Source organism: Perca fluviatilis, chromosome 16 (genome assembly GCF_010015445.1).
Source record: "Perca fluviatilis chromosome 16, GENO_Pfluv_1.0, whole genome shotgun sequence".
Taxonomy (NCBI): domain Eukaryota; kingdom Metazoa; phylum Chordata; class Actinopteri; order Perciformes; family Percidae; genus Perca; species Perca fluviatilis.
Window position 1 is genome coordinate 34,216,274 of NC_053127.1, and position 26,447 is coordinate 34,242,720.

Genomic DNA, 26,447 nt, shown 5'->3' on the forward strand with positions numbered 1-26,447 from the left:
TAGGGTTAGGGGTTAGGGGGATAAAATCTGATACAAATTTTATGAAAAAGGAAATGTGGGAACATAGGGCCTAATTTTTGGAAAATTGTGGAAATAACATAGGGCTGTGGGAACATAGGGCATAGCGCTGTGGGAACATAGGGCTGTAGGAACATAGGGCTGTGGGAACATAGGGCTGTGAGAACATAGGGCTGTGGGAACATAGGGCTGTGAGAACATAAGGCTGTGGGAGATCATAGGGCTGTGGGAACATAGGACTGTGGGAACATAGGACTGTGGGGACATAGGACTGTGGGAACATAGGGCTGTGAGAACATAGGGCTGTGGGAACATAGGACTGTGGGGACATAGAAGTGTGGGGACATAGGGCTGTGGGAACATAGGACTGTGAGAACATAGGACTGTGGGAACATAGGACTGTGGGGACATAGAAGTGTGAGAACATAGGGCTGTGAGAACATAGGGCTGTGAGAACATAGGGTTGTGAGAACATAGGGCTGTGAGAACATAGGGCTGTGAGAACATAGGGCTGTGGGAACATAGGGCTGTGGGAACATAGGGTTGTGAGAACATAGGACTGTGGGAACATAGGACTGTGGGAACATAGGACTGTGGGAACATAGGACTGTGGGAACATAGGACTGTGGGAACATAGGCACGCTCCCAATGTGCCAGTGTTAGCCACACGGCTAATCTAACTGTCCCTCCTCCTCACCCCGCCGCTCCGGAGAACGTCTCCCGAGCTGCGTTGGGCCGCTCTCCTCCCAGTGAGCTACGACACACTTTACGGCCCCACCGACGCATGCTGTCACCATGACCTTTCTATTTATTTTATGTCTGTGGTTTATTACCTCAATCCAACCGAGCATGTGTTGCTGTAACCTCATTTGTTTGAATACTAACAGACTGCTCTTTGTATTTTCCTTCTTATGCATCCCATCAAAGACACTTTACATAAAAACATCATAACAAGATTAAAATTTATTCCACGGGAGTGTTCAACCTAATTTCTTAGTTTCTAGAAATACAACATAAACCCCAAAAATGTATACCAGTGCACCATTTCACTTTTTCTAAAGGTGAGCTCAGGGGTATCTGTGCAGTATGACTTGGATTGTATTTACCTTTCAGTGTCTTTTTAGTGTGTCACACTTTTCCCAGTTTAGGAAAATACAGACTGAAACTGGCTGGAAGTGTAAAGCACAACCACTCGCTACAGAACACATTAAAGTGCCCATATTATGAAAAAAATCACTTTTTCTGGGATTTGGGGTGTTATTTTGTGTCTCTGGTGCTTCCACATACATACAAACCTGAAAAAAAAACATCCATGGTGTTCTGAGTGAGATACGGTTTCTGAATGTGTCCTGCCTTCAGTCTCCAGGTGAGCTATTCAAAATCTGCAGGGTTTTCTACATCACTAGCCGAAACAAGGGGCTAACCGCTAGCATGCTAGCTCGTTCTCAATGGCAAAACACTGCTACAACACACACAAGTTCACCATAATCTACAAAAGAACTACTTCCATGTCCCTGTTCTGCAGATATACCACGCCAAGTGTGAAGTGCGCCCTCGTTTAGAAGAAGTCTCCCGGCTAATCCTGCCTCGTACTGACTGAAGTTAGAGAAACAGCTAGCTGATGTGATCCTTATCTAGCTACTGCGCATGTGCAACTCCCAACAAAGATGGGATTGAAGTGTGATGCCTCACTCTGTAGCTAAAACAGAGACCTGAACACAGGGTGAAAAGAGGAGCTGCAGCAATGTGCAGTACAACAAATATATGCCATTTTTAGAAAATTAAACCACGTAAACAATAAGACTGTTTTTCTAAGATCTTAATTGATGGACAAATCATTTCAAATTTCAAACAGGTAAAATATTTAGGTGTCATATTGGAACCAAATTTAGGTTTTAAAAAACACATAAAAAAGTTATCAAATACAATTAAATTTAATATGGCACAGTTTAGATACATTCGAAATTCCCTTACAATGGAGGCCTCAGGGGTCTATTTAAATGCAATGATTGTTCCACATTTTCGTTATTGTATGACAAGTTGGTCACAGGCTACTAAAACTGCCCTCAGGCCACTTGAGTCATTATATAAAAGCTCTCTAAAAAATCACGATAAGAAAGGAAGACAATTCCATCACTGTCATATTCTTGTAAAATATAAATTTCTTAGCTTTGAAAATCTGATAATCCACACAAATCTGTGTTTGATGTATAAAATCCTTCATGACACCGCTGCTCCTCCACTAAAAGAATTCATATCTTTGGGATCTGAAATAACGGCTCGAGCAACTAGATCTACAGTGCGAGGTGAATGCAGGATCCCTAAACGCAGGACAACATTTGGAATAAATGCTTTTTCTTGTGTGGCTGCTCGTCAGTGGAATATGTTGCCTACAGAGCTGATAAAAAGCATAAACTCTTACGCGTTTGCAAGACAGGCAAAGAAATGGCTTTTGTCAAATCAAATTTGTACACACATGTGACCGGATATATGTATGTATGTGTATGTATGTGTGGGTGTAAGTGTGTGTTCTGAGGTCTATAAGAGTAGATCTGAGAACATGAAAGGTGTGAATATGACCTTTTTATATTTTATTTATTTGGTCAATGTAAATCTCACTATTCATGTATGTATGATGTATTATGTATTTTAGTTAAGATCAGCCTGCCCAGGGACTACGGGTGAAAATGCATCTCTCCCCTTGAGGTTAATGTTTATTGTACGCTGTCCCTGTTTCTCTGAATAAATAAACTAAACTAAACCTATTCTGATATAACCTCTAAATACAATTATGAACCTGACAATTAGCATAATATGGGCACTTTAATGCTACGCATACATGCAGAGGAAGCGACAGCAGTATTTACAAGAGAAGTCTTTTCAGATGGTCGACTTCATCAACTGCACAGCTACAGTATGCAAAATAATGCATCGTTATCTTTATCAAAGGCTCAATACTTACCATGTAACACAAAGTGATTGCAATTGGGATCAGTGCAAGGTTCCTACAGGGTGATCTTGACCATTTATTATTTAAATGAATATCACGAGTAATAGAAGTGAAACGGTGCTAAAAAAAAGTATTTTATCTAAATGGTCTTCCTGAAAATTGGGAGGTGTTCGCTCTGACTGAAATCCCAGCAACATAATCACAAGATAAAGTGTAACATGAGCACGTGGTTAGTCAGTTTAAATCATCTTCATGCGATCATGTACACTGTTCTCAAAGAACTGCATTTACACTGTATAAATAAAATATAAGTGACATCATGCTGGAATACTATCCACATATCTGCTGTCTCAAAGTTTGAAATTGCTTCTCCAACTTGTCCGATTCTCTCTATATGTATCTCCTCCGTTGTGATTCCTATAGACTAAAGTCAACTTTAGGGAAATCATGAATAGTGGCTTTTCCCTGGATTGGTGGACTTGATGAAAATATCAAGTGTACCCAATGACTTGTGCACACATAATAATAACGTAACCCTTGTGTTGTCTTCCTGTCGACCATGCAACCCTTTTGTTTTTCTGGGTAAGAATTAAAAAATTCAAACTTTTTTTACAACATTTGGTCCGTCTTTATCGTCACTTTTCCCGATGTCTTTGTCACTTTTTTTGTCGATTTTGTCGATTTGTTTGGGCATTTTTCCTAACATTTTGTGTCACTTTTTCCGATGTTTTTGTCCATTTTTTTTTATCAATTATTCTTCAAATGCTATAAAATTGAATAATACACCCACATTCAATGATGCAGTGAACTGATCATTTATTTAACTTGTGCTGTACAAAACCATCCACGATAAAAAAATGTTGACAATTTGGTTGAAAGAAACCCAAAATTCTGATATAGAAACTTTTAAAAAATGGGACAAATTGGACCCGAGGACAACAGGAGGGTTAATATTTATTGCAAATGTAACTCAAATCTATTTGAACATATTTACAAAACCCCTCAATATATTAAGTGTTGTCATGTTTACACTTAATAGGCATATTAAGACTTTCTAAACAGTGTGGCGATGTTTGCCTTTAAAAGTAGGCAAAAATCAGAAGCAGAGCAGCCAAAGACTGTGATTTCACGCCTGGCTTGCCCTCCACTAAAGCCAGTTCAGCCCTCTACTTTCAATCAAAACCATGAAGTCATCAGTATTACTTTCAGCTTGTCAAGCTTTGCTCATTTCTGTTTTTTCAGCAGATTCCCAAACCACAAAACTGGTGGTTGCTGATTGGCCAGCGTTGGGCCTGGCCTATTGTCTCAGCGCTGTGTTTGTTGGAGCCCCAGGTTCTCCCTATTCATCGCGTCAAGCGCCGGTGCTATTAGCCTGCTGGAAACCTGCCTGTCTTGGCATTGTAGGATCTTGTTGTGTTTTGTCAGGTAACCCTGTCTCCATAAACATCTTCATACAAAGGGGTTGATTAAGGTAAGTTCATATTGAATGTTGTCCAGCAACTCTTGGTGTTCATTTTTGTGTTTTCGTTTGTTTTTTATTTATGTGTGCTATTTTTTTTTTCCACATGTGGAGACACAGCTGCAGCTCTAACAGCTGCACGGGGAATGTTGCAAATATTAGACATTGCTGCATCAGAAAATGTACACACCAGTTTCTGCCTCACTTTTTTGTCTTTTAAAATGTCTTTATATATATAACAGTCTCATAGGTTCCATAAAATGTATTCACACTGCAGCCAATCAGTTACAAATGTAAAGAAATGAATAGCTTATGTGTTTTGTGTAACTGCAGTCTATAAAAATGAAAAGACATTCAAACCCAGTCTCCTGTAGCGGCTTAAAATGATTGAAAACTACAGACAGCTTCACTCTTAGTCTTATTTTCTTTATCTTGGTGGTTCAATTTTCTCAGATGTTTTACAGGAATATAAGAGATTTTGGGGAAAAGGTTGAGTGATGCGTTTGAGAGGAGACAGTCAGCCTCGAGGTCAGTGCCAGTCACAACCAAGGCCCCTGTCTGAATTAAAAAGAAAATAATTTAACTGCTTGTTTTTCAGGGATTTTATCCTGGCTTGGAAGAAAATGACTTCCTAAAAAAACTGTTAAATCCAACTTGCTGGCTAAATATTAAATAAAATGATTAGAATTTGATATATGCCACAAAACATTGACATTCTGAGACAATGTTTATTTGATTTACATGGTGGGGATCAAATGGATTCAAAAAGTGCTCTGGTTCAGACTACGGCAGCTGCTGCAACTTGCCAGAGAGGCTGCTCAGAGGGAAATGTGATCCTGCAGAAATACAGAGCTCTTCAATGAATACACAGAGCTCTTCAACGAGCATCCCGTTCAGCTTTCAGACATAACAAGATATATCTATATATCATCCTTTCCCCCCCAAAAAGAAATCCATGACAACTCTCCACGCGACAGAGAGGATGGCTGCAGGATATTACATTCAGGTGGAACAATGAGCAATAGATGTATCAAGTATCAAAGCATCGCTGGACTCGATAGAGGCTGGGCGCATGTGTGTGTGTGTGTGTGTGTGTGTGTGTGTGTGTGTGTGTGTGTGTGTGTGTGTGTGTGTGTGTGTGTGTGTGTGTGTGTGTGTGCACTGGGGGGTGGGGGTGTATGTAAAGCCCATCTTCAGGGACTGATCTCCTAGAGAACAAAGTGGAGCATATACACACAGGCGACCCCGCAGCTCAATCCATTGGAAATAATATGTTCATTACAACGCAATTACTGACACTTAGAGCCTCTCTCCCTGAAGTGCGTGCATGCGTGCGCGCGTGCGTGCGCGCGTGCGTGCGTGCGAGAGAGGGGCCCTGCTGCTGACCGCTGATGCTGAGTGACCTCTTACGTTCCTCTCTATGTGTCTATGTGTGCGTGTGCGTGTGTCTCTCTGCAGGTTCAGGATGTACAGCTTTATGGGTGGAGGTTTGTTCTGTGCAGGCGTGGGGAACATCCTCCTGATCGTTTCCACAGCAACCGATTACTGGATGCAGTATCGGCAGTCCAGCAACTACATGCACCAGGGCCTGTGGCGCTACTGTAAGCCGGGGAAATGCTTCCCACACAACGAGAGCATCGGTAAGTGTTGCAAAGGAGGGTTCACATAGATGACTGGGAAACTCCTAACTCTCAGTTAGCTCTACAAACATTTCTAAAAAAGATGGGGCCATTGCAGAGGCAGAGCCCCTTTCACTGGCTGGGGTAAAGCTCATCTTTACTTGGCAATGGAGGTAACTATGTCAGGCATTCAGCATGCTAGCAAACAAGCGTGCCATCTGGATAGCAATATGTTTTTATTTCTAATTTGAATTTGGAAGTGCCGCTGGGCTAACTTGTTATCCTGAAGTGAAGTGGTATTATTCAGTGAGTAGCATATGGGCTAACATCTCAGTCTAATGTTCGAGACATTTGTGACAAACACACAGCATCTTCATATCACACACTAGAAACATGGAGGCAATATTTGTCATTCCATTGTGACTTACACACAGAATGTGCACTATTGTTTAATTACAAATACAATGCTGTGATACTTTGATATTAAATATAGAATATATATATATGGTTAAACTTGTAAGATTGCCTCCGCCTCCCAAACAGATGGTGTTAAATACAACCTAACTTTATATTAGCGTGTGTCATGTGTTCCATCGCTTCTGTTAAAGATTTGGCTGATAGGTTCAGGATTTCTATCTGGCATCGATGAAATTAGAAATTTGGTTGTACTTCTTCTCCAAGATGTTTCCCATCCGTCATCAAATTGGCTTGTTAACATGGTCTGAGCGGGGTCACATCTCAGATCATTCACCCCTGTTGGCTTGCACTGACCCCCACCGGTGACTTCAATTGACCTTTGACCCTGTCCACAGCCCACTTAGATGCCACCCGTGCCCTCATGATCCTCTCTCTCTTGGCCTGTTTCATCGGCATCATCATTGGCATTATGGCCTTCATCCATTACTCCTCCTTCGACAGGTTTGACAAAACCTTTGCTGCAGGCATCTTGTTTTTCATCTCATGTAAGCAAATCCATTGTCTTGTGTTTGTACTTTGTTCGTTTGGTGTCTTTGCATTTGATGTGATCTTAATTGATGAATCCATGGTGACAGATGAAATACCTAACTGAAAGCATGTGTACAATCTACCAGAAACCTTTTCTTCACATGTTCCTTCTCTTTCTGCCCAGGCTTTTTAGTGTTTCTAGCAATGGCAGTGTACACTGGTGTGACTATTAACTACTACGGAAAACGCTATGGAAACTGGAGGTTCTCCTGGTCCTATATCATCGGCTGGGTGTCGGTGGTGCTCACCTTTTTTTCAGGTAGACACGCAACTCAACACACCAAACTGACTCGGTCTGCTTTCATACAGCCTGCGTCGGCCGCCAGACGGTGCGGCAGAAACGTCTTTCCATTCATTTTAATTGGGGGGTAGTGCGTTTAGGCTGCGGCTGTGGGGCTGACAAATAAAAAACCTTAGGTTCCCTCTCTCTCACAGTGGTGCTATCACATCCCTCCACTGTCAGGGTTCAACTCATGGAGTGTTCAGTGTAAACGTCAGCGACATTTGGCTGTCATCGTTTTCTGCTAAATGTTAACTTCTTTTTAAGCTCGAATCTTGAGTGAGCTCCTGGAGAAGCACTCAGTCCAGTGTAGATGAAATCACTGCTCGGAGAACATACTTTATGAAGTCATGGCAGGCAACTGAAAATACTTTTAAGATGTATGATTAGTTTTACACGTTATCATGTGGTACCTTTTAAAACATTCAATGTGGTATAGCATATGCAATTGTATTCACCTCCACATGTTGTCAATGCCACAACTAGTAGCCTACCTAGGTAGTGGTATTCATACTGCATGTACTATGTGTAATAAAGAAAACAGAAACTACAGTCTATATGTAATATTACACAATGCAGTCGAAGCATACATGGGTCAGCCCATAGTCCAGCAGCTGAATCAATGATGTGACATTATCAGTAAGTGATGCTTGTAGTAAGTGCTCATCTCTGAATCCCCCAGCATGCTGTGCACTACCTGCTGTTCAGCAGGCTTTTCACTATACTGAATATGAAAATGGTTTAGAGGTAAACAGCATCCAGATGCTGAAAATACCAGCTAAATTACAAAGTAGTACACATATGTTAACTAATAGGTAGGTACTAATAGGTAACAACATCAGAATGATACACATTTATTTCAAGAGTATTCAAAATATATATATTACATTTACATGAATGAATTAGATGCCAAAATAACAGCACATGTATCATGTGAAGCTACTGTATAGATGTTGGATGCACTACAAATGGTTTTGGTTTGTGACAATATGAAAACAAAGCTGCTCCATAGACTCATACAAAGAATATTAAGAACTCAATTCAATGGAATCTTTTTCAGAATGTCACTGAACATGGCCTGAAAAAAAGAGCAATTTATCACCATTTTCTGGTGCTGTTGAATTAAAAAGACACAAATTACATCGTTGTGCATATTGTCAACAACACAAATAATAAATAAGCAATCACACACATCGCTTCTCCTTTTATCTAATGGAAATGCATTGTCATTGATGAATGGCATTGCCATTCCCTGATGGATAACAACGACCTGCCTTTTCTTTCTTTTCAGGTATATTCTATCTGTGTGCCTATCGGATGCATGAATGCCCCAGGAGCGCTAACTCTCACTAGAAGACCTGCACCATCACCCGAGCCAGGAGCTATGGATTAGGATCGCGAGGCTGCGTGTACATTCGCACCATCAACAAGGATGCAGAGCTTACCTGTGGAACATGAACGATCAAAGCTTAAATGGGTTGAATAAAAAGATTTGGGAGAACGTGGCTCTTCATTTTCATCCACACACACCGCGCGTGTGTTACTCACGCTCTTGAAGTCTGCGTGATTGACGTATCTACAGTTACAGTTTTCTTTTAATAACGCTCTCTCTGATAACGCTTTTAGAGGCTGGCCAGCTGGCTTTATGTCACATTTCGTTTTAATTTTTATTTTATTTCACCTTTACTTTTTTCTGCAGGCACGTCATTAAGAACAGGTTCTTATTTGCATTGGCGGCCTGACAAGGCAAAGGTAAGGAGGGCTAGAAAATACAGTACATTAGACACACATACAGTTTAAAATGACATTGACATGACAATACTATTTGATATATACTATCTGCTATACAGACAGCAGTTAACACGTATACCGAGAGGACCACACAGGTACATGGGTGAGTAAGAGAGGGAGAAACCATGCAAATGTTGAAATAGAAATTATGACGTATGCCCCGCCCTTAGCCTTATAATACTGGCTGTCCATAACCATAGAGAGTTATTCATTAATTATACTGCATTAAAACAACACCCTGAAACTCAGATTACGAATAAAAAAAAACTATATGCAATTATGACTTAATGCACATCTACATACAGTATATAGCTGTATTCCAAAAGAAAATCTCATTGAAAGGTGTGTTTTATAGTGGCTTATTATGATGTCTAGTTCTTTGTCTAATGGAAAAGAACCAAATGTAGGCTACTTTTCTGTTGTGCGTAAAAGCAAAAGACATGTATGCGCGTGTATGCCTATGAAAACTATATTATAGGCCTACTCATCCATAATGACGCAGTAAACGTTTTAAATCGCCATATTGTGGAGAGTGTGTCGAAAAAGTGCTTTCAGTGGACGTGGATACATTTTGGAATTGAGCCTATTGAAAGAATACCTTACAGTGAATATATAAAATACCATGAACCACGATGATTCGGTTGCTAAAAAAGAAATGAATTAAATAGGCAAGCTTTTCTATCTTAAACATTTCCATATTATAGTAATGCTATAGGGATGGAGAGGAGCATATAGGACCTATGGTAGGCTCCTTGGATTATTATTTATTTAAGCTCCAAATACCTGCCGGTGGGTGAACCTCTGCCTTAGAACACTAGAAGCCCAGTGTTACCCGGTGCGCTGTTGCAAACCTGGGATCCAAACGGGCCACTTAACGGAGTGACGCAGTGCCTGACCGGCTCAACATTTTACTTAATGAAATGGCCACAAAAAGCCGCTTAACCGCGCCTCAAGAACGGATCCTTAAGACGATTTCATCGCCATTTGTTTCATTTACTTTCTAATTTCCCCCTAAAAGCAACTTGTTATCCTGGCGTGCTCCGTGAAAGTGATTGTCGCCCAGCCAGGTGCAGCCGGGTTACCTCCATCTGCTTCGGCCAGTCTTTAAAAGCTCTTTGCTTCTCCGATGATTCATTTCCCTTTACATAAACAAAATAAATAAACACCCAGATTATTTTATGTAGGCCTATAGTTTTGACTTCAAAACTAAATTATGTCACTTGTTTCCTGAATTTCTTTTCCGACTAATAGCCTACTTGATGGAAACATAGCGACACAATGGTGCACATTTTGCAGCAGCTTTAGTCCTGGATGGGAGTTATTATTGAGTCGTTTGTCCCCGCCGTGCCAAAAGGTGTTTGATTTGCAACCCTCCAACTATGCTCATTTGCATTTGACGTCCATTTAACACAACTCTATGCAAACTAATGCAGGAGAACAGCACTTTTCCAGCGCAACTGATTCCCAGTAATTAATTTGTTCTCCCTCCATCTGATCAAATGGAAATCCTGTCCTCCAGCCCAAGGATTACAACTTCCGCTCTAACATCTCCCTTAATTGCCTAATAGCATTGCAGCGTGAATTCTGCCTACATTAAGACACTTTCACATTAACCGGCCTGATTGGAAATGTGATGACAACACCATATCAACAAATTACAGCGCACCGCTTTCTTTTGCAAATGGGCACAGGAGCGGCACTTGTACTCTCCCAGATTTTAATACCGACAATTACAGCCAATTTGGGCGGAATTACTAGACAGACCTGTAGCGGAACAAATCCTCCTGTGACACAGGCTACACGGCTTCATTCAAAAACTACAAGCATGAAGGAAGAGGGCAGAAGTTACCCGAGTCAATTTCCCGGACAATTGAAAATACTATGCATGTGCATGTTCAAGTTTCAAGAAAGTAAATCGTTATTCGGTATAGATGACTTGGGCCTAGCCTATATAAAGTCATAATAAAGGCTAATATATTTATATTTATTAATAATAATAATAATAATAATAATAATAATAATAATAATAATAGGCATATAATCAAAAAGTTTGGCTACATCAGGCATATTATAGAAATACCACAGTGATGCCATAAGAAATAATAACATCATGTTAGACCAGCTGAAATACAAACAAATAGGCTAAATATACCCTCTATGACGTAGGCCTACACATTGCAAATGTGTGTTTTACCAGCCACGTGTATAGTGTATCCTATACACTACAGGGAATAACGCCGCCAACTGACCAACTTCTTCTCCACACCGACGCTATTGTTCTAAAGGAGAGAGTCACTTTGAACTCTTAAAGATGAACTTCAAACTAGTCTACTGTCGCGATATTCAAATGTTTTAACCAGGGATAGGTAGCCTATTATTAAATATTTGAAGTCCCCAACAGGCATACTGGCTTGAAATGGGAATAAGATGTTCCTTCCAATAAAGTAAAACAGCTAAATAGGCCTATATGCCTAGCCTCCCACTGTACCAATAAACGGAATGTTTCAGCACCATGGCGAGCGCCCGACGGCAACAACAGGCCTTTTTAGCCTACAGTCTTCTAATCTAGGCTATAGGTATTAAATAAGCAACATACTGCCGGTCCGTGCTACAGATCCCATTTGACATAGCAAGTAGGCCCTATGTGACATCTCCTCTGTATTCACTTCAATTCACTTTATTTAAAAAAGGGACAGTGCAAATTAATAAACCGCATGGGTAAAGAAATGCCAGAATTAGCCAAAATGGCTATTTTTCATCTGCAGTCACCTATTCATAATTAACATTTTGGTAATAATTTTGTTCGGAAACTATAATTTTACAAACTATTTTGGCTAAATAAAGAATCGTTCTTCAAAGGCACATGTGCTCGCGAACCTGGCCAAAACAGCGTGGTTGCTAGGCGACCACAGAAGCACCGCTACGAGTGCAGATCCGCTGTGATTCAGTCACAGGTGCGCTGCATTTCTGGACCCGGTTTGCTTTTTTTCAGCATGCAGCTTCGAACGGGTCTCAGCCAATCAGAAGGAAGAGCAGGCCCCTCACGTCTCCCCTCCGCCCATCCAGCGCTCTAATTGGCTGATGCGTAAATCAATTTCCCCAATCCGCTATCTGTGTGAATAAACGCTTGTTGGAAATGTGCCCTCCCACTGATATGTAATTCTCGGCGCGGTGTCCCTCACTGATCCCACACAGGGCTCATTCTAAGCCCGGAGACTTGTGGAGAAGAGGCTGATGCTGATGCAGCTTTTAAAAGCGGGAAAATAACCAACCCAAACTGACACCATGAGTATGAACTACGCGTCCGCGGCGCCCGCGCACAGGTCCACGTCGTTTTTCATTGAGGACATCTTATTGCACAAACCCAAGCCGCTGAGAGAGGTCCTTCCCTCGCCGTTCTGCAGCTCCCTGGCCTCCCGGATGCCCCTCCTGGAGTATGGATACCCACTGATGCCAACCCCAATACTGGCGCCACATCCGCACCACGCTCTCCACAAGCCAGAGCATCACCAGTACTTCTTCACTTCTGGTAAGCACGCGCAGGTGCGCAGGGAGAGGCCTTTAAAACTTGTCAGATGTAGCCTACAGGGCTAGTGCTGCTGGAGTCTATGTATTTGGAAAGTCTCTGTCAACACTTATGAGTCTATGGATTTACATAACCCTATATATTACATTAATGAGTATGGGAATATAACATTATTTGGAGTTCTAGACGCGTTGAAATGAATCCCATCCCAGAGCCTGACAGGCATGAAGGAAAGGTTAGCTCAACTCTGACGGCCAATGGTTGAGCAGCAAATAACAATAACCAGAATTTTTTTCACTCAGGGAATAACATAATATAAAAGTGCACCTCTGCTGCATTTAAATGTGGGCTAATAAATTGATATTATTTTATAGACCTACTTATTTGCATCTTAATTTATGTCCAACTGTTGTACAAAAGGCAATTATTGTTGCTCTGATTATTCTGTAAATAATTCGGCTCAACTAAGTTATGCTTTCACTAAAAAGTCATAACATAACAGTAATACCAAACTATAAATCACCAAACGCTTATTAATTACGTTACAGTGAACTTAGTCTCTCAGAAATATTAAAGAGTTTGTGTGTGTTTGTTGTTTTTGAAAAGTTGGACTTTCTAATCCCTGGTTCCTCTCCTGGTCCCTGTAGGGATGCAGATGCCAACCTTGTTCCAGCACCACGCAGAGTTACCGGGGAAGCACTGCAGACGCCGGAAGGCCCGGACGGTCTTCTCCGACTCGCAGCTGTCTGGCCTGGAGAAGAGGTTCGAGATCCAGCGGTACCTGTCCACACCGGAGAGAGTGGAGCTGGCCACGGCGCTCAGCCTGTCCGAGACACAGGTACACACACACACACACACACAGTGCAGGAGGTGCAGGGATACTATGGGAGCAAAGCGTGGTTCCTTTGTTTATTCTGTCCGGTTATTGCCCAAAGAAGAGTGGCGATCCCACAAACAAATGATAAAAAAACAGATTAATCTTAAATATGTATATGTAGGCCTCGCAATTACACAGATCACGGCGACAGGCATCAAGTGTAAAGCCTTTATATATTATATAAGAGCAATTCATTTTGGCAATAAATTTGGCTATTTCGCACCTGACGAATTACTTTATGTGTAATTCTAAGTAAAGTATAATAATAATAATAATAATAATAATAATAATAATAATAATAATAATAGCCTTCATAAATGAAATACATTCAGGGAATAGCTGAAAATAATAATAATAATAATAATAATAATAATAATAATAATAATAAAAATAATAATAATAGCCTTCATAAATGAAATACATTCAGGGAATAGCTGAAATTTAAAATTCGACAGGTCATTCTAAATATAAAGTAAATTCAGTAGCAAATATAGAGGCACCTCTTTCTGTGTCGTTTAGGTTATTTAAATAACCTTAACAATAAATGTAAAAAATGATTTGGGCTTTATATTGATATATTTGGGTATTTCTTTAGATTACAGACCAATAAGGCCTATATTTATATTAAGGATGTTGTTCTATAATACACCCCTGTTCCATTCCCCCCGGGCAGGTAAAAACGTGGTTCCAGAACCGGCGGATGAAGCACAAGAAGCAGCTGCGGAAGGCGCAGGACGAGCGGAAGCCCGCCGGGGAGCAGGACCCGTCCGCGGACAACTCCAGCGGCAGCGAGCTGAACGACGGGAGCTCGGAGGAGCCGAGACCCGGCCTGGAGCCGGACTCGTACCTGCTGGAGGAAAACGACGACGACGTGGATATCGAGGAAGACATTTGCTCCCCGGATCATCTACTATAGTAGGCTGCCCATTGTTTTATAAGCAGCGACTTCCACACTGTAAATGCTCTGTAGATAACACTGCCCCCCCCCCCCCTCCATTACACACATACTGTATATATATATATAGGCTAGCTAACTGTTTTAAATCATATTTATTCAAACATGCAAAGCGGGCCCATTGATTTTTAACAATTGCCCCTTTACCTCTATGCTGAATTTTCGTGTTGTTATGTCTGACAAAACACAGAATATATCACGCTATTATTATTATAACTATTATTAACATATTGTTATTATTATTATTATTATTATTAGCCTAATTACTAAAAAGTCTAGACATTTGTTTATTTTGATATGTCACACCTATGTCTTTATTTAAATTTTCAGACGAGAAATACTAGGAATGATTCTAAAGAACCCAGAGAACTAGTTCTTTGCGCTGTATAGACGCATCCCGCTGCCCCCCATCCTTTTGCACTTTTATTCCAAACGAAATTTTCCATGCTACTCTTTTTTTTTTTTATCGTTTACTTTTATTTTCTCAAGAATGTACTTTTTATATTTCATTTGCCGTCTGTCCAAACCGTTGAACATTTTGTAAATTAAGTTTTGGTCTAAGACACTTCAGTGTCTGACATTTCTATTTGTGTCTGTAAATATATATATAAATATATAGTATATAAATAATGAATCGGTTCTCGGCTTCGATTATTCTGAACACTGTTATTTCTTTTTTTTAAACTAATTTTCTCTTTGCTGTTCACATGTTCATACCTAGCCCGAGCGGGGGTTATTTGGAACAGTCCAAAAAAATAAAAATTATAAAAAAGTAATGTAGTGTTATTATTTAAAGTGCACGTGTGCACGCGATCCTGTAATCATGTTAAAAAAAATTTCAAGTGAGTTCAAACGCTGTTGTCTCCACAGCATGGAGCCCTGTTACCACAAACAGACAGGCAAAGACAGACAGCAAGAAATTACAGATAATACGTACATAAATAAATAAGTCAGCCGCTCTCACCGCTTCCACCCGACTGCAGGGGGAAGACGGTAATAGTTTGATGTGTTCCTCACTAAAGATAAGCCTCTAAACGTGTTGTATGTTCATATCCATATTTCTAGTGAAATCATGTTTATATATTATCAGTTTATTTGTTTCAGCAGAAATGATGTTTAATAAAGGGATTAGACATCTCTATTTGGTCTTTTTTTTTTAATACTGAGCAGAAGAGAGAAACAATGTGACCACACCGTTTATTTCTAATACTTGTATGTTGTATATTTTTTGCATTGAGGTGTGGCACATGGGCCATGCATGCAATAATGCAGCAGACTGATGGATGTACTCTGATGTTCTTCAGAAAACCAATCATGGCAACAGGAAATCTTTACAGTACATGTCCCGACCATCATATTTCAGAATAAAAAAGGATTCTAGTGGCGCAGCTATGTCCAACACTTCTGCTTATGGCAGTTATGTATTTCTGCTATATAGTGTCTTTGTAAATTCAGAGAATGTGAAAAACATTTGGTCCTATATGGACAAGTGCTCTATGATCCATAAGCCTCATACTTTTCATAAAAATGTTTTTGTCATTTATTTTGAGTCACTATGGTCAAAACCACCGTTTGATTATTACACTGTTAATTCATATGAACGTATGTATTTGACCTAAAAAAAAAAGTTGTTTTTTATTTTTTGCTCAGAGATTTTAATATGCCAAGAAATAAAATATGCCAGAAATGTAGTGGAGTTCCAAATAATCCGGAAGCATTTATTGTGTTTGGTGTGGGTGTTTCGGTACAGAATGTGGCCATGGAAATATTTTATTTACATATTTTTTTTTTTTATAAATCGCATAGTCCAGATTTAGTTTTACAGGAATAAAAAAACGAATACACATTTATTGAAGATTCTGTTACAACTTTCTGAGTATTGTTTATGGAAAGAATGGAACAAAACAACAAAAAAATCCATTAAAAAAAAGTTTTTTATTTGGAGCTGGAATTTACTGCAGCAGGGCAGTGTTGCCTGTGTCCTAATCAATATGATGGATGCACAAAAAAATATTTCTTTCCTTTCAGTGTAATTTTATTAATTCATAAGGGATTCACGAATGGTCCATGCTGCAGGATGTCTCATAACCTTGTTCAACAGATGTCCAGCATATCAACATAAAAACATAAGATAAAAGAAATCCAATCTGCCACACTTGAGTGTGTTCCCTCTGGTCCACAGCAGAGCTGTCTACAGGACTGTAGAAGCACATTCATAAAAGAGCAGTCTGCCTCACTATTTATTGTCCATTTATTACTGTGATAGCAATGGGGGTAGTAAAGTATTTACTGTCTAATTATTAATTTGATAACATTCTGAGCCACACACATTATTATTACACGTATTAAATTGTTTTAGCACATGCTGCATCTCTAACTGGGAATCATTAGCACAATAACATCAAATCCTCTCTTGGATTTGCCATCCTTTCCTGCCTTTTGAAAAGCAATTCATGTCATCTTGAAAATGTGATTGTGATTAACAGGCCGTGAGGGGGGGGGGGGAACTATTTGGAGAATAGGCCATGCAGAAGGTGATCAATTAAAAGATTAAGCGTTTTGCAACACATGGACGCATCTGCATTTGGACCTAATAGCAGGGCCATCAGCTCATTTTCAGGAAGCCTGCCGCTTTCTGAAAGCGTGTTTCTCACATCAAAGCGTCCACGTCTGCCTTAGCTTCCCAATGGGCAGAAAGGGATGCTAATTTGGCCTCCTTCATGTATAGCGGTGAAAGACTCCTTCAATTAACTGGATTTCAATGGCCAAAAATGAGTAGGTGGGACCTAAAAAAGATGCAAAGAGACTCCGTCTGGATAGGCAGCGTTTCTCATTAAATTAAAAAGGGCTCGGCCATTTATTTCCAACCACGCATCTGAGGACTTAACACTAAAAACACAGAGCTTCAAAGAGTCCATGATGGGTTAAATAGAGACCATAATCTAATTAAAATATTGCACAGAGGTAAATAGTGCTTTGATAATGATCTGAGGGTTCAATTAGTAAAATGAGCTGCTTGAGAGTGTTTTTGTGTTTGGGAGGAGTTACTACTTGGAATATGGCGACAACACCAAGGACTGGGACCTTCAAAGTGTCATCTTTCATTTGAGCAGGAGTTTCTACACTGGAAAAGAAAAGAAAAACAGACGCACAACAAAGAGTGTGTGGTTTTATTCCAACAGTGTAACCATGTGCAATTGGGTGAGAGGAGACACGTTTATAATGTGGCTAAAATAACAATACGGGAATCACCTGTGTCTTCCATGAAAAAGAATGCTAGTGGTGTGGGATAGTTGGAAGCAGACTGGTTCTAGGATTACTCAATGTCACTGTTGATGTCAACAGTGACATTAATGATTAATGAAATGAAGTGGGCCTAGTATGTACTAGGACCATTCATTTCATTAAGGCCAATAGGTCTCCAGTGAAGTTCACCTCGTCCTTGCCGAAAACACAAAGTATAAGAGACACAGTTTAATATCGGTCTATTGAGCAGATACAGGACATACATACAGTCTGATCATTTCACATATACAATAACATAGCCTAAGTGCAACTACTTAAATCAATATAATGAATTGCATACAAATCTAAGGATAAGATGGTTACTGCGTGTATGTGTATGTGTGTGTGTGTGTGTGTGTGTAAATATATTACAACAGGAAGGACTGATTTAGAATTAAGAGCTACAGCTGCTTCATCATTCATCTTAGCAAACTGAAGAAGAATTCAAGAACATCAGGTTTAATGTAATAGTCCACAGTGCAAAGACTCTTTTTTTTTTGGGGGGGGGGGGTGTTTATCCACCTGTTCCCTTTCAGACCCATGCCAAACTGTACATGCACACACGTTTTTTAACATAGCTTTTTTTTCCACATAGATAAGGATTTGTCACATCAGACAACATAATGAGTGCCTTCAAATTAAAATGTATTTTCACTGATGTGCAGCTTTCTAAAATATCTAACTGCCTGTTCAGGTAGTACACAGCGACTCTAATAACTCGGACTGATTTGTTAGGCTGCGTTACATGTTTAGGATTATATTTTTGGGCTTTTGGGGAGAGATGGGGGGGGGGGTGATATACAGCAAAGGGCCGCAGCCAAGGACTCAGCCTATATGGGGCACACGCTCTACAGGTTTTAAAAACCAATAATGTTTCATATAGAGAAGATCATATTACGATGGTTTAAAAAGCTCTACATTTTGCATTTTTGCAACATTGCATAGCAATTTCAAGCGCACAGTCAGGGAGAGAATGTCATTAGACATGATTACTGTACTCAAGGAGAGAAAGCACACCTGATCATGCATGACAGTACCATTAAACGCTGCTACAACAATCAACAGACTGGTGTGGTGAAGCCAATGCCAACGTGTTTTAAACTGAAGTTCCTTTAACGGGCATTAGACAAACCAGTTCCAAAAAAATCTTCGATACAGTAAAAGTCTTTTTTTAAAGTACACGTCAAGAAGTTAGGGTCTCATTCGTTAATTCCACTGTGTGTCATGTGTCTTGGTGGCAGTTGTGAGATTTTGTGGCTCCATTAACTTCCAAGATTTAAGCAAGCACAAATCCCAAATCCAAACTGCAAAATGACCATTGTAAATCGATTCTCTGGCATCTACGGAGAAAACAAACACTAGAAATAATTGAGCCAATGAATTTCTTGTCAAATCTGACCTGGTGACACACAATGTTAAAGGTCCCATGACATGGTGCTCTTTGGATGCTTTTATATAGTCCTTAGTGGTCCCCTAATACTGTATCTGAAGTCTCTTTCCGGTTTTCTCGGTGCAGAATTACAGCCACTAGAGCCAGTCCCACAATGAGCTTTCCTCAGAACGTGCCATTTCTGTGTCTGTAGCTATTGAGGAGGAGAGAGGGGGGGCAAGGTGGAGAGTGGGGGTGTGGCCTTGACCAACTGCCACTTTTCTCGTTTGAAAGCCATGATGTCTCTCTCCCATGGGTTGGCCAAATTCTCTGGGCGGGCAAAGCAGAGAAAGGGGAGGTAACCTTTCCCCTTATGACCTCATAACAAGCAAGATTCCAGATCGGCCCATCTGAGCTTTCATTTTCTCAAAGGCAGAGCAGGATACCCAGGGCTCGGTTTACACCTATCACAATTTCAAGCCAATTGGGGACCATAGGCAGGCTGGGGGAACTCATATTAATGTTAAAAAACCTCATAAAGTGAAATTTTCATGCCATGGGACCTTTAAAAGTAACACAGATGCTGGCTGAGGCTGCCGACCTTCTCAGAAATGATCTTTTTCCATCTTTTCGTAATTATTTTGAAAAATGTGTAACAAATGTATGTGGTAAGGAATGTTGATGTGACACTAGGCTTAGCAAATTTAATAAGGCAGCAACATGTTTCCTACGTCTTGGAGTGTGGATATCCATGAGAGCATGGGTTCCATGGACTGTTTACGGGAATTGCACCTTGCCTCAGACAGCATGTACTTTTCTGAAGAGTGCCACAGCCTGCTTTTCTTCTTCATGCCGTTTTCTAAGGACTTCCAGTGTGGCCAGCTGGGAGACGTCCAAGTCCTCCAAGTAAGGAGCGGGCTCAGTGAAGCCTTCGGACCGGTGTTTGGGTTTCTGTTTTGGTTGAGACTGTACAGGGGGTTTGGCTATAGTCTTAGCATATTCCAAGGCCTGAGATTGAAAGCGAGAGAGACAGAGATCCACATACATTAATGTACTAACTAATTACATTACCTTCAGAAATGTCTGTAAAACATCTGTTCACTGTAGACTTTTTCAAAAAGGTCATGGTTGTGTTTCTCTAATGTACAGTACAAAGGTACATGTCATTCTATAACTTTACTGATATACTAGTCTATATCCATGACGTTTCACTACTGGGATTGCTCCGTTGCCGACAGAAATTCCGCCGGATTTCACTCATTTAGGCCAGATGTCTGTCCCCTTCCTCTGTCTTTGTGTTGGCATTCTAACCTCCGGTGGATTTGTGAGGACTATGGTTAACTGCTCCTCAGATCTCTGCAGGGTAAATCCAGACAGCTAGCTAGACTATCTGTCCAATCTGAGTTTTCTGTTGCACGACTAAACTACTTTTCCACCAAAACAAGTTCCTTCCCGAGCCTATTTAGCAGAGGCACCGTTGGTGCTTAGCGCCGCCCAAGACGATTTTGATTGGTTTAAAGAAATGCCGATAAACCAGAGCACGTTTTTCTCCCATCCCGGAATGCTGTGTGGACTAGCCAGACCTTCCTCCGCAGCGCTGTGGAGGAGGGTCTGGTAACGTGAGACTACTGATGCACATAATACAGTACGTGTTATGTTATGTGTAATTCTGTTAGTGGATTTCATTTTGTGAAATATGTAAAAGCTTTGTGAGAAAGGCCCAAGGTGTCATGTGAACTTTACAAAGTGAGATTAGTGGGTTGTTGAGCTAGCCATGGTAACCTAAGCTGCCTGGCTAACCTGCACCGGAGCAAGGGAAGTTCAGAAGACGGCATGTGTAAGCAGCCTGCCTACTAACCAATCATCTGTCTGGAAAGACAACATCAGTCCAGCAGGATCCTGACTGCAGGATCCCGAACACTAAATTCATGGCAAAGTGGCAAGAAGAGCACCATGCTCAGGCTGGGTTTTCATGACAATTTATAGTATCACACATGATCAATGCTTGTCACAGGACTTCCCATAAGCAGCAGGTAGCAAGTTGATCAAGATGAAATTACCTTACATATTAATTGATGGTGAAATAATTTCATTTTATTCCTGACAGTGACTGTTTAGTGTATTGCGCTCAAATTCCATCAAAGCATGCGGCAACATTATGAATAGTAAGATAAAAAAACGATTAATAAGATGAATTAATAAGAAAAGTATGCGCTGTGTACCCTGTTGGAAAGCAATAATGAGACTTTAGGTTTATCAAGCTAAGCATTCATCTGCACTTTCTCTGCAGTGCTCCTCTGTAGTATAATAACTTACTAGCTTTTAATTCTCTGGATGTGTTTCATTCACAATAATATGTTATTAAATACACATACAGTAAGAGCACAACTGTGAAGTTATTCATTATTCAATATACAGTATTTTACCGTGATGAATGATCCTGTTTTGCTGACCAGCTGTGTGAGAGCAGTTATCCAGGATCAACAACGTTGTGCTGAGTGAAGCCAGATAACGCCCTCACTAACAGCCACCACTAAACACTAACGCTCTGGAACACAGCTCCCAGGTGGGAACCATGCAGTGACATTCTCCCGAATCTCATACACTCTTTCTTTGACATATTGCTTGGTCACAACTTGTCTCTCACAAACAACCACAAGCCACACATGCCTGTTGTGAAAAAGGACACGTGCTCGGTTTCTCTCTCACACACACACACACACACACACACACACACACACACACACACACACACACACACACACACACACACACACACACACACACACACACACACACACACATATACACACAGACACACACACCTTCATCCTGGGAACTTTCTTGTCATTGCCTTCCGGGTCCTTGGCCAGTAGAAAGGGGATCCTACTAATGGTTTTGTTCTGCTCGCGGATCACATTTGAATACAGCTTCTGTCGTTTCATTTTCTCAGCATGATGATGGTGAAAGAGAGAGAAAGAGAGAGAGAGAGGGAAGCAGATTATAAAAGAGGGTTTAATTAACTGAGCCATTTCTCCCATAAGGCCCTTCTCTTTGTGCACCCCCCAGCAGAGCCTCTCCACGCAGCCCAAAAAAACCAAACACAGCGAGCCATTCAGCTGGCCTATCAACATTTACACATATCATTCACTAATAGGCTTGGACCTGGAGATGCCCAGGGCTCAATCTAGTGTAAATTGGCCAAACATACTCACTTTTTACAACAGGGGATTGACAAAAGATACATCAAAGCACAAAGCACTTAACTTCTTAGGGGTACTCTCATTTGCTTTGTAAATGTAATTGTATCCTTGGAACAGCATGGGAGCCTTTAAATGATGAACTCGGACAATTGGAAGAGGGTCAGTGGATACACAATGACACTAGTGGACATCCAGATTTAGGCACAGGAGACTGACTGAAAGACAGCTAATCATGTCCAAACAAATTCTAATCACATTTTTTCCTGTGAGTCACTCCTTACTGATATTGCCTCACAGCAAATTAATACAACATCCTGGTATGCAGGGCAGCTTTTGTATCATGTTCTTCTGTATGATCTTCAAGTGTATTTGTCTAGAAAAGAATATTAAAGGCCAGAGAGGCTCTCAAATATAAAAAGCAATAAAATATGTACGCTAGTCTCCAGATTAATTTCAGCTTCATATTGGTGAAAAGCTCTCCTAAGATGGATACATGCATTTAGAAATATACCAGACAGCTGAGATGGAAGCTACAGGGGCAGATGTGCGTCTCCCTGCTTGTGAGCTGCCCTGCTCAGTGGGAACAAAGAGTGACTCTATCTATCTCTCTCTATCAATCCATACTACGTTTCTTTTAGCTTTGTTTTAAACTGATTTACTGTTTGGCAACAGAAATATTTCTGGCAGTAAAATTGCCCTACAGCTGTCCACATGTGATGGGAACACGAGTTTGGGGAGGATGAGATGGAACCAAACGTTAGACCAGCTGAATTAGCTTACATGGCTCGAAAAACTATCGTATGACCCACAACCGTTAAACACAGACTAAACATAGACAATAACAGTGTTAAATAAATGTTCATTAAGTTCAGCAATTTAGGGTCTCATTTGTTATTATTATGAAATAGATATATTTTATCAGATGCCGTTAGCCCTGCACTCTAAATTTCGGCATCAGCCAATCCGCTGTTGAAAAACCCATATTGGACAACCACTATTTAGGATCCCAGTGTGGGGTAAAAACTTCCACATTAATTGAGCTATTAGCAACTGCAAACCAAAATACAGGATATAGTACCCCCCCTCCAAAAACCAAGAGCAGCATTACCAAATTATATTCACCAATACCACAAAACATTCCCAATGTTGATTATTTCAGGAAACAAAATGACAGGCCTGCTCATGCATTATCCAACAACATCTTAATCCATCAGAGCAGTTTCTGGATTAATGAACCCACCTAACTACTATTTTCTGCTGACAATACTTACTGTCTTTTCAATGGCCGAGTAGTCAGGGCCCAGGCCTCGCAGATTCATATCGGGCTTCAGCTGCTTGTAGTCTTTCAGACTGTACGCCTGAGAGAGAGAGGAACAGAGGGAGAGAGAGAGAGAGAGAGAGAGAGATTGTGTGTGTGTACGTGTGTGAGAGAGAGAGAGAGAGTGCGAGAGAGAGAGAGAGAGAGAGAGAGAGATTGTGTGTGTGTTATGCGTGTGTGAGAGAGAGAGAGAGAGAGAGAGAGAGAGAGAGAGAGAGAGAGAGAGAGATATTTATGTTTTGCAAGTGTGCTTGTCAAACATCAAGTGACACTTTTGATAACTTAATTTGAAGCTGACCGTTGTTGAACTCCATTTGTTTTGATGGCTGTCAAAATGGCACCATGGCTCAAACATTAAGTTCCCCGACTGCAATTTTGATCAATTTTGACGTCTCTCCTTGGGTTTAAATGGTGCATTAAGAATTGAATCACAAATAACACACCAAATGATAGACAAATGCCTGGCAGGCAACATGGCAAAACAGAGCCTCGATGTGAGTGACACTGTCTTCACCAAACATTTTGTAGCACATTGAAACACAAAAACACTGATCAAATCAAACATTATAGTTCAGTGGACTCCAGGGAACTATAAGAGGGTGCCAGAAAGTGAAGAATAGTTTCACTACTACTGATGTACTGTACATGGATGAGGTACACTACTGTATCCCTGTCTCGCACTATCATCTAAAAAGTGACACTGACGTGAAATATATTGTGAAATTGTGGTTTTAGCTGCTGGCTAATGTTAGCTTGCTTGCTCGCTGACTTGTCAACTACCAATACTTGAATCGCATCAAGAAAATGTAATTATGTGGAGGAAACTGCAGCTATTTTATCAGAATGACATGGATAACCTTTAATAAACATTAATAAACGTAATGTGGATAAAACTATAATGGATAAACCCATCCGTGAACAGATATATTTTAATCCGCAATTAACCCCACGCCACTTCACAACATCATCAAAAGTCCGCTTTTACATCCATTGTTTTGATTGAGAGACCCCTAGCGGCAGAAAATGAAAAATTGTACGTTTAACTACGGACATCATGCGAATATTAACAATTTCATATTTTAATCAAATGACAACCCTAGTATTAGTTTATTCATTGTTCTTTAGGAAAATCCTGCATATTATACCTTTATTGAGAGGTGAGTGTCGGGAGTCTCGGGACAGTTCTAAACAACTGCAAGTGACATGATTTTCAAATAGACAATAGTCGAATGTTGATAGTCAAATTATGCATAATAGGTTATTGATTATAACACCAAAAAGAGAGGGAAATTTGCACGAACCCAACCCTTCTCATTCGACAATGTCGGAGATAGTGTCTGTTATTGCACTGAAAATACTTACGATAGTTGACTTTAGTTTGTAATACATTTGTTAATATTTAAAAAAAATTAGACATATTTTTTTATCACAGGGGAATTTTGTGTTTTTAATTGGTCACGTGCTTGGACAGCAGCTATGCGGGTTCATGCAGGGTCGAGCCTGATTGTTCTGGGTCTGATCACAGCTCTAGGGAAGAACAAAGTTACATCACATGACACAAACAGTATGTAGAGTACTAACTGTGAACTTTTAAAGGATTTTGCTGAACATGTAGTGTTTCCTTATTAGGCTTTGATATAAAGTTGCAGTACTTTTCTCAGGGACATTGATGGTCAGCTGAAGTTGAAGTGTATGTGTGTGTGTGTGTGTGTGTGTGTGTGTGTGTGTGTGTGTGTGTGTGTGTGTGTGTGTGTGTGTGTGTGTATGTTGTGTGCGTGTGTGTGTGCATGCAATCCACAAGCTGCCCCAGACAAAAGGGAGCTAATCATTCTAGATTTTACTGGCTGCTTTTTTCGGAAGGAGGATTTCAGTTTGCTTTAGCCATCCGCCATGGACACAACAGGGTACCTTTCTTTCCAAGCCCTCTCCCCTCTCTCTCCAACCCCTAAGTCACGCTCATCTGCTTTCATGCCCAGGCACTGCAGCAAGGCTGCTTTACAAATTGATCCTGTAATCTCGTCAGACACGATGGCTAACATGGTGGGAGAGATGGGAGGTCAAGGGGTGAGGAGTGTCGTGCACCGCAGGATGGATATGTGAAGGCTCCAGTGTGAGTACAACTCTAAGCACTTAATCATACTTCCTAGCCATTCTTGGGTCTACCAGACTCAATTGCTAGTTGATGTAACAATAGATACAACACACATATAATCAAGCTGTCTGTGTCCATGCCTGAATTTCTGTTTCCCTGCTGTTGGGGACATTTTGGATGAGAAGTGTATCATTGGCTGAGATGGCCAGCCATGTGCAAGGGTATGATTTAACTGAATTTTTTTAACAATGATGGAAAAATCTGAGGGTCGTCCGTCATCTTGATAGATTGAGGGCGATCTACTGTAACTTTAAGCAATTTGGCGATATTTTGGATTCAAACCGCTTGCTAAACATTAATGATGTAATTTGTTAACTTTAGATTCCAGCAGCCGCCTCGCAGCAGGCTCCACAGTGGTGTCCAAAGTTTTTTTTCTTCAAAAAAACGGCAAATAAGTGATGATGGCACAATGGCCTCAGTGTTTTTAGTGGCCTCCGCTGTCACAGCGGGGTAAAAAAAAATCATTCATCTGTGTGGCCGGGTTAGCTCAGTTGGTAGAGCAGGTGCACATATATAGAGGTTTCTTCTTCGACGCAGAAGGTCCAGGGTTCAAGTCTGACATGTGATGATTTTCCTGCATGTCTTCCCCCTCTCTCTCCCCTTTCACATCTAACTGTCCTATCCATTCAAGGTGGAAATG

The 26,447-nt window shown here is 40.6% G+C and overlaps 3 protein-coding genes across 5 annotated transcripts in view; 2 read left to right on the top strand and 1 right to left on the bottom strand.

The window, feature by feature from the left end:
• The first annotated feature begins 4,289 nt into the window (after nt 1-4,289).
• On the top strand, nt 4,290-8,832 carry lim2.1 (lens intrinsic membrane protein 2.1). The gene is made up of 5 exons (XM_039776690.1): nt 4,290-4,439; nt 5,886-6,067; nt 6,859-7,008; nt 7,176-7,310; nt 8,623-8,832. The coding sequence occupies exons 2-5, from the start codon at nt 5,893-5,895 to the stop codon at nt 8,682-8,684; spliced, it is 522 nt and encodes a 173-aa protein (XP_039632624.1). The 5' UTR covers nt 4,290-4,439; nt 5,886-5,892; the 3' UTR covers nt 8,685-8,832.
• Nucleotides 8,833-12,346: 3,514 nt separating this feature from the next.
• bsx (brain-specific homeobox) lies at nt 12,347-14,504 on the top strand. The gene is made up of 3 exons (XM_039778293.1): nt 12,347-12,651; nt 13,296-13,486; nt 14,199-14,504. The coding sequence occupies exons 1-3, from the start codon at nt 12,408-12,410 to the stop codon at nt 14,439-14,441; spliced, it is 678 nt and encodes a 225-aa protein (XP_039634227.1). The 5' UTR covers nt 12,347-12,407; the 3' UTR covers nt 14,442-14,504.
• Nucleotides 14,505-19,631: 5,127 nt separating this feature from the next.
• Nucleotides 19,632-26,447, bottom strand: part of jhy (junctional cadherin complex regulator) — a 41,258-nt gene continuing 34,442 nt past the window's right edge. For 2 of the 3 annotated variants that reach the window (XM_039777120.1, XM_039777118.1), the window contains 3 exons: nt 23,609-23,695; nt 21,960-22,088; nt 19,632-20,142 (listed from right to left, as the gene is read on the bottom strand). In XM_039777120.1, the coding sequence (XP_039633054.1) occupies nt 19,933-20,142; nt 21,960-22,088; nt 23,609-23,695 (426 nt within the window). In that variant the 3' untranslated portion in view covers nt 19,632-19,932. The remainder of the gene's footprint in view (nt 20,143-21,959; nt 22,089-23,608; nt 23,696-26,447) is intronic. The other variant, XM_039777119.1, reaches the window with a different exon arrangement.

Coding starts and splice junctions, on each gene's coding strand:
- bsx (XM_039778293.1), top strand. CDS start 12,408: ATGAGTATGAACTACGCGTCCGCGGCGCCCGCGCACAGGTCCACGTCG. Junction 12,652..13,295: donor CCAGTACTTCTTCACTTCTG/GTAAGCACGCGC, acceptor TGGTCCCTGTAG/GGATGCAGATGCCAACCTTG. Junction 13,487..14,198: donor TCAGCCTGTCCGAGACACAG/GTACACACACAC, acceptor CCCCCCGGGCAG/GTAAAAACGTGGTTCCAGAA.
- lim2.1 (XM_039776690.1), top strand. CDS start 5,893: ATGTACAGCTTTATGGGTGGAGGTTTGTTCTGTGCAGGCGTGGGGAAC. Junction 6,068..6,858: donor CCCACACAACGAGAGCATCG/GTAAGTGTTGCA, acceptor CCCTGTCCACAG/CCCACTTAGATGCCACCCGT. Junction 7,311..8,622: donor GGTGCTCACCTTTTTTTCAG/GTAGACACGCAA, acceptor CTTTCTTTTCAG/GTATATTCTATCTGTGTGCC.